This window comes from Drosophila sechellia, chromosome 3L (assembly GCF_004382195.2).
Source record: "Drosophila sechellia strain sech25 chromosome 3L, ASM438219v1, whole genome shotgun sequence".
NCBI classification, from domain to species: domain Eukaryota; kingdom Metazoa; phylum Arthropoda; class Insecta; order Diptera; family Drosophilidae; genus Drosophila; species Drosophila sechellia.
Genome location: NC_045951.1, coordinates 9,032,140 through 9,040,374, shown reverse-complemented (window position 1 = coordinate 9,040,374; position 8,235 = coordinate 9,032,140). Strand labels below are relative to the sequence as shown.

At 43.3% G+C, this 8,235-nt stretch overlaps 1 protein-coding gene across 2 annotated transcripts; it reads right to left on the bottom strand.

Annotated features, from left to right (window-relative positions):
• Nucleotides 1-225: 225 nt before the first annotated feature.
• LOC6604994 (chymotrypsin-2) lies at nt 226-1,371 on the bottom strand. Of its 2 annotated transcripts, none has more exons than XM_002029801.2 (3): nt 1,036-1,371; nt 698-974; nt 226-627 (listed from the first exon to the last, which is right to left on the bottom strand). In XM_002029801.2, exons 1-3 carry the CDS (start codon nt 1,305-1,307, stop codon nt 229-231), a joined length of 948 nt encoding a protein of 315 aa, XP_002029837.1. In that variant the 5' UTR covers nt 1,308-1,371; the 3' UTR covers nt 226-228. The 2 variants fall into 2 exon arrangements, with proteins under 2 accessions (XP_002029837.1, XP_032574907.1); XM_032719016.1 differs by lacking the exon at nt 1,036-1,371 and having other exon boundaries at nt 698-756; nt 812-903.
• Nucleotides 1,372-8,235: the final 6,864 nt, after the last annotated feature.

Genomic DNA, 8,235 nt, shown 5'->3' with positions numbered 1-8,235 from the left:
GCACAATCTGCAATTGTTTCTGTTGTCGCTGGCATTTGGTTAGTTGTTAAGCCAAATCGGAGTGTTAGCCGGAATCCATAACAGGCACTGAGGAACTAAGGAGTCGAAATCAATTAAAGCGCTTTAAATATACCCCTTTCGATCAGGCGATGTAATCACAGAACAAAAATTGATTTTTAACTGTTTGGTTTATGGATAAATATCTTTGATATACAAATATGTATCTTATTACAATACACTATTATATTTAATTACAAAACTAAAAAGAGGTACCACATAGATAAGTACAATACTAAGGTATCGAAATAAGGCCGGAACAAGTAAGATGCTACCAGCACTGCTGATAATTTTTTCATGGATCCAGTTTACATTGCTGTGCACATTGGTGTACAGAGATGGCAAGTGGCTGACGCCGCATCCAGCGAGAACAGTGACGATACCGTAGACGGTGCCATTGTGCATCATTGGAGCACCCCAATCCCCGCCACATGGCTGTTGGGCCGTAAGATCATCGATGTCCAAGGCGCACACGTACTCAACTGATGGAACTCTTAGCAATTTGGCGCATAGTTTGGAATCCATCACCTCCACATCGATATACAGCATGTACGAGGCCAGAGGACCACCCTAATGGAACATGTGTTTAAATTACTTACTTAATTTCCTGTAAGAAAACATGCTTATTAATTTCGCTCACTTTATACATACGCCCCCATCCCATAACTTTGCATTTTAGACCTGGTAGCGGTGGATGAACTGGTAATCTAGCTATAGATATATGCTCATTATTTCTTGGGAATGGATTCTTCACCTTTAACAGTCCGAAATCCTGTTTATTGCGCATTGTGAAGCTTTCGGGCAACCAAATATGCGCTACAGGAGTAACAAATGTCCTGTTCGGTATGTATTTGAGACGATTGAGAGTCGCAGCAACAATGAGCAGGACTCGACTGGAAATTAAAACCCTTCGTTTGCTGGAATTTAGTAAAATAGTAATAGTTATAGCTTTAAAAATCTATATATTCAGATACTCACTTTATCAAACAATGCGCGGAGGTCATGACGAACATTGGAGCCAGAATAACGCCTGAGCAAAAATGATTATCCCCAAAGAATTTGTCGGCAGCTCTCGACCTTAAGGATACGCAATAATTTGACAGTGCAATGGAGTCATCATCGAAATCGCCATCGGATAGGCGCTTCACTCGATTTAAGGAGGAAAATGCATTTCTAGGAGAATCTCCAAGGCAGTTATAAGGTAGGAAAAATGAAATTACCAGCAAAACCAAAAAATTTTGACTACTCATGACGATTTTTCAAATTATATGTTTTGGTTTGACATCAAAGTAAAATAACTGTCAGAATCTCATGTTCTAGTCTTGGATATCGATGGGAATAGATTATCTTAAATTTCACATTGGTCACTTGGTTAAGGCGTTCAAGAGCACTTTAAGCCATTAAGATCAAACATTTTACAATTTCTCTGTGTATATGCACTCCTCTGCTAAATTTAGAGTGCCCCGAGAAGTGGTTGCAACAAAATTGGAGGGATTAGGTAAACGGCAGCAGAACAAACCGTTTTACATGGCAATTATGCAGGAACAAGCCTGACCCATGACGCCTGACCCTCGGATCCTGGGCCGTGTAGAACTAGACCCATTTCAGCAGTCAATTCAAGGATGAAGGACGAGAGTCCTGCAGGAGCAACATGTGTGCACGCGCCGCTGCTCATTGGAAATTCAATTTTCAATAAATGCACACAAATTGATTTCCAGCTCGGGGCCTTTCAAGCGGAGTTACGAAACACAATCGCACGCACACAGCTGCTCCCGCACACACCTATGTATATATACCCACACTCACACCCACACCCACACTTACATCGACCACTCACACCTGCATTAAGAGCAAAACTTTTCAATTTACGTTCTGTTGTTTTTCGAGCATCAAATATCCCCGGCTGTCAAAAGTATTTGTCGAGAGATTTTCGCCTCCACAAGAGGAATGGATTTTTGTGCTCCGATTTTCGATCCGATCGCCGGCCCTTTTATCTCCGCGGCTCGTTATTAGACTTTTTGTGCGCCACTTAAAGCAATTCCCCGCCCGAATTCCGGAAAATTGCGTCGAATTCCGTATTCAGTAGTATTCCATTCGCACACCTCCATATTCCGTATTATTCCATATGCCACACGTATGCTCGCTTATCCGCGCCTGAAATTCCGCATCATGCAGCGCAAACACTTGTTAATTACTTTTATTATATCCACAGCTTCACTTGCACAGTCACGCAATTCATCGGCTGCGAATCCGTATCCGGGTCTGGGCATGGCAATGGGTATGATGGGGATTCTGGGTGCCGTGTCCCGTATCCCATATCCCGTATTCCATATCCCGGACAAGTGGGCTCCGGCGACGAGTGCGGCATTATTGCCTGTTGCTTTTGCCAGTGGCACTGCTACACCACAGCTGATGTGGTCGGCCGTAAACATGCGGCAGCGAATGAGTGGGCGTGGGATTCCGCCGGAGTGCACACTCCGTATGCCGAAATCCCCGTACCCCGTGCTCAATACTCCTCCGTCGTACTCGACAGTAACGGGTCGTCGTCACACACAAGTAATTGCAATCAGCACCTTGGCAACAAGCAGCTGCGCCAAAATGAGGGAAAAAAGAAGAAACTCGGCCACGGACGTATTTATTTATAAAGCAACCCGTAACTCACGGTGCGTGCTGCCGTATATCTTAACACCTGAATGCCAAACGAACTCTTGGAACTCAGCTCAAGCGAACGGATTTAAATTTATTGGTAAGTAATGAGATTTCAGTCTTATTTCCTTTTGATTTAAAGCACACTTTTGATCTCTTTTCGGCGGCCTTCTAGTGTTAAATGGTCATCTGCCTGCCATTTATATGCTAATTAAGAATTTTTAATTGTAATTTCTTTCGCAGAGAAAATCACAATAGGATAAGATTATAAAAGAATTTTATATGAAGTAATATATAACTTTCTTACATATTTAAATTATTCATATCAACTTGTATGTAGTAGCACATATTTTTGGGGGAGCTTTAGCGGCAGGGCCTACTTTATAGAGGGCACAAGTGTCGCTTTGCCAGCACAATGGGGCGTATGCTTTATGTGTGTTAACGAACGCCCCCTGGGTAACCACGCGGCGTATACGCAACGCCAGCTAAGCCAATTTTCAGCGGAACGAGTGGCGCAATTATGCGGCCATATTCCATGTGGAAATTACCGCGAATTGCCAACCAAGATTGGCATTGTTTTCGTCGCGTGTCACGAGTGTCAAGCGTGCCGCAAATCAATTGAAATCAAATGTGCAACAATAAAGAGCAACGCAGGTCAGAGCTGCGTGAATCGTATCGATTGGCTGTCACTTGAGATGCGGCCGTGTCAGCCCCGAGTGGTAATAATTTAGCAACTAATTAAGCGACGGAAATGAGAAGGAATAATACACAGATACTGAACAGATACTGATACAGATACGGATACAGATACGGATAGGAATAAACACAGATTTTTCCACACACACACTGACGAATAGATCCCATACAAAATGGCGAACGCACACGCATACAGAGAGATGGCTTTTCCAATTAAATTTATAACTTATTTATGATGGCAAGTAATCTTCTTTGGGCATTAGGAGATGTAATAAAAATGATTGAAATATAATTGAGAATTGACATAAAAGCCAAACAAACACACAATCATCCCACACCACACACCCACACACATACACGCGGGCAAACACATCTAGCTTATAAAATCCTGTCGGCTGGCTTGGCAGGCACTTACAATCATCGATTACCTTTACACCTGCCATTGTGAAAATAAGCCATAAGCGGAAATTACATCAAAAGGATATTGTTATATCGATGAGCAGCCATCGAGGAGCAGGCGTCACAGCTGTAGCCGAAAAGCAGCCAAATAGCAGAAAAATAAAGTATGGCAAAAGGTGCCATAAAATAAATAACACGGGGTACCAAATAAACATTTTGGCAAAGGGCGAGCCTTCCGACTCCTGGATCCAGCATCCAGCAACCAGGATTCAGAACGAATCCGGAACTTCCATGTGCGCCATGTGGCATGTGTGCATGGTTGTGTGTGTGTGTGTGCTCTGTGGGGCGGATGTTTTGGCATAAAATAGACTTATCCTAATGAAAAAAGTCTCGCAGGCACGTTAAGTAAGATATGTGATACCAAGAGACTAAGTTGTGTAGGGTGGGCCAATGGCTGAAAAGTGGAACCCGAAGGCAATCTTTAAGGCGTCGAAACGTTAAAAGTTAGGCCTGGCAATAGTGAAAGCTAAGCGGCTTATGGCCCCAGCAGCATTGGCAACAAGGACATCGTGAACAAGGTGGAACAAGGACTCTTAAAGATTGCCATTGGGCCCGATTTCCTCCGACTCATTTGCCTAGTTTGCCCAGATACGATAAGAATTTAAATTGAAATAGTTTTTACGCTAGACACTGGCTACAGAGATGACGACACGAAATTCGTGTGTTCCTATTCCGACTAATTTTGTAATTTATGCGGGACCCACAATTTACATAGGCAAATGAATGCCAACGGAACGTGCACAACCCTCCAGGGGCTTTTAGTTGTATTAACTTATGTTGATGGCCCAAAGATAGCTGCAAACCCAGGTAAGTATCAGTTCAGCATCGCTCGCATATTTGCGACTGCTGCCAAGAAGGCACAAAGAATTCACATCCACGCTGCATTCCTTATTTGGGTCAATTGGAGAGCATCGGAACTTTATAGCTATGCCGCCTTGGTCGGCTCTATCCATTTTTGCGCCTCAGAAGACCACTTGAAACCTCAAGGACCCAAGGACTCGCGAACCACTCGCTTCATTTTGTCAGCCCTTTGTCTTAGCCTGCGGTGAAATGTTTGCACTGGGCATTGTCATCCGCAGGACGGGCAAAAGCCAAAGGAGTCAAGTGTTCATTATGCTCGAGGATGCCGCTCTCCGCTGGCCACTTGAGCAGTGTGAAAAACTGGAAGCCATAGGACTCCATGCACTTGAAAAAATAATTACAATTTCGGCCTTGACCTAAGAAAATATTATGGGACTTTGTGTGTGGGTGCCATTTCTGCGAATTTCTTATTACGACTAAAAGCTTTAATTTGAAATGCTTCCTGTAACTTAATATAAGGTTGTCCTTCAAGTTCGAAAGTTCTTTGTAGAAGCTTCGTCAAGTATTAGTCATATTGTTTAAATGGCAGGGATTTATAAGAAAATATTTCATTAAAGCCAATTTCCTACAGAAATATAAATGTGAATAAAGAATACAAAATACTTTTATTTTATGAAATTTTTTTTAAGTGTTCCGAAGCCTGACAGCCTTTTGCCAGATAAAACTGGTAAATAGAAAGGCTGCAGATGCCGCAGCTGCTGTTGCAGTCGCATTCCGTGGTTATTGTTGTGGCTGCTGGTGGCGAGGAGTTCCTCGAATTCCAAGTGACCGGGAAGTTGCGACGTCTGCAGATTGTCTGTTTGATTATTTGAGTAGAATTTAATTAGCAATCGCGGGCGGTTGTGAATTTAATGCATAAATCAAATGACAGTGGGTACTGTTTTTGTTGGTTTCATTTAAGCATTTTTGTTTAATTTTGCGGGTGGCAAAAGTGGAAGATGGGAGGTAGAAGGAAGCGCCGGCAGGCAGTACGGCGACCTAATTGCCAAATGACCTGCATTTGGGCTCAAGATACAAGGAGCAAGTGGCTGGCCGGATTCGGGAAACAAGCGGAAGAGACGGCTGAAAGGCAAAAAACAAACAAACACGAGTTAACTTTGTCGTTATTACCTTTTATTAACTGAGAAGCTCGGGATTTGATGAGTCCCCGAAAAGGTCTGGATGCCAGGACTCCAGAGATGTATCTTAAAAGTGGGTGGGAGCTATTTAAAGAATTATATTTATTCACGGAGGTCCTGGCACAGTGCATCATTGTGTTGGTTATTCTTAGCTGAAGGGTATAACCAACTTCGTTGCCCGAGCTCCAGCTTTCCACCTTTTCATTTCTGGCTCGCGGCATGTTTTTCATTTTCCTTTTCAATTACCCCGCCGCGACGTTCAGTTGGCGCATTTCTCATATATTTTTTTGGTCTTGGGCCCGGAATTGTTTGTCTAACAGGGAGGAGGAGCAGCAGTGGCGGGTTCGCAGGACCAGGACTCAGGACTCAGGAACCGGGTTCCTGAATCCAGGATACGGGCGCTGCTCCTTGCACGGCTGCATGCATTTAAGTCTAATTGCGAGGCTGCATTGTGTGCGATATGATATTTCGCTTCGTTTTGGACTTCAGCTTGGCCGGGGGGCTTAGGCTAAGCGCCTCAGTTTAAGCTTTTTTCAGCTGCCAGCTGGGGACTTAAAGCCACGCAGCCGCTTGCCAGTAGGTAGGCCAAATGAAATAAGGAAATCACAAGGCAAATACAGGCGAATTAACTCAAAAGTTGCACGCAAATATCGAGAGTAGGAAGTGGCCATTCGAGGCCGCCGGATGTCGCAAAAGTGCTCCACTTCCGGTCGCTCTCACTAACTGTTTACTGTTATTGCTTGCTCGTTGCTCGCTGAAAGGAAACGCCAGCGAAGTATAAATAAAAATACCCCATTTCTACGGGTAGCGCGCCCCTGATTCCACCACATACAACATCTAATAAAGCAAATTTTCGTTAGCTCATTAAAAGGGGCGTCGTGGCAAAAGTGCCGCTATCGCCTTGTGGCTATGCATTGCGTACTGCGGATGCAATAAAGTGCAGGATTTATGTGCCTGCCAACCGGCAATTGAATTAAATTTCCCAATGCAGCCGCAATCGCGTCTTGTGGGTCCCAAATTGGGTGGCTCAAATAGGGGAAGGAGTGTGGTGTGGCCAGCAAGGACGACTGTCTGCAGTAATAACTGTAATTTTTGGCAAATGTGCACGTCCTTTGCCATCTTTCCCAACTCGTCATATGCAACATGGACTGCCATTCCTTTGCAGTCGCATTACAATATGCTTTTTGGCTGTGCACTTGATATTTATGTCTTAATATATGCACACACGGCCGACCCCAAAAATCTAAGTAATATTTCTTAACGTCTCAAAGGTCCTGCCTGTACTCACAGTATGTAGAATCCTGCTTTTGTCATCTTGTTGCTCGTTGGGAATGTGTAATGAATTATTTAGGCCTGGTCCATGACAATTTATCGCTGCCTCCATTGGCATTAGTTAAACTTAATTATGTGCGCTCCGAATTGAATTTACTTTCTGGCCGATGTGATTCTTTGACCTCGCTTCAAGGCTTTAATGCTTTAAGTCACATTTATAATTGCTTTGATATGCTGTTAAAAAAAAGAGTGCGCACAAAGTAGAAAAAAACCACACAAAGCCCCCAAATAGAAAAAGCATTGCAAAAAACGTGTAATTAAATATGCAAACTAAGTGACAATGTTTCTAGTTATTAAAATCGAAATTGTTGCGCGAAAAATTAATTTACAATTTCGCTCGAGGGATTTGACAAACGGGAAAGGAAGGCAAGTATCAAAAAAAAGGAATAATTAAATAAATAAATATAGACAGGCGGCAATCAGCTTATGTCGAGCAGCATTTCAGTTTTTCATAATTTATTTAGGCGAAAAATAAACTATTCAGTATGCATTATTCCCCCCGGTTGTCGGTCTAAATTTCTGTCCAATTCTTTAAATTTTTAACAACCCGTTTTCGCCATATAGAAAGCTGAAAATAGCGGAAGCCTCCGATTTTTGGCAAGCAAATTCCATAGAATTTGCTTTCGAAATTTATGGTTTAGAAAAATGTTGCCAAAAACTAGACCGGAATGGTGGGTGGTCGCCGTAGCTGGAGGTTGAGGGAGGCCCAGCAGAGATAATAGCTTTTGATTACAGTTTATGGATGTCGCCTTTGGCTTTTGGTCTCCATGTGTCTGTGTGTCTATGTCCTGGCCAACAGAACAGAAACTTCAGTTTGCCCTGAAAGTGGGCGGCTTTTTTCGGTGGTCGGGCGACACAATGGCGACAACATGGAGTCCTAGGACCTAGGAACCACGACCAGGACCAACAAAAACCAGGTCCTGGAATAGAATACACTGGCCTACAGTGGCTTAGAGGAGCTGGAAATGTATGGCAGGCGTTTGCAATTATTGAAATTGTTCCATGGCACGAAATCCAATTGACTTTTATGCAAATGAAATTACGCGATTGCTCCCATTTCGTATCG

Excerpts from the sequence above, each read along its gene's own strand:
- LOC6604994 (XM_002029801.2), bottom strand. The coding sequence starts at position 1,307 with ATGAGTAGTCAAAATTTTTTGGTTTTGCTGGTAATTTCATTTTTCCTA. Across the intron at positions 975-1,035 it reads TCCGCGCATTGTTTGATAAA|CAAACGAAGGGTTTTAATTT; the intron begins GTGAGTATCTGA and ends ACTAAATTCCAG. Across the intron at positions 628-697 it reads GATGGGGGCGTATGTATAAA|GGTGGTCCTCTGGCCTCGTA; the intron begins GTGAGCGAAATT and ends ATGTTCCATTAG.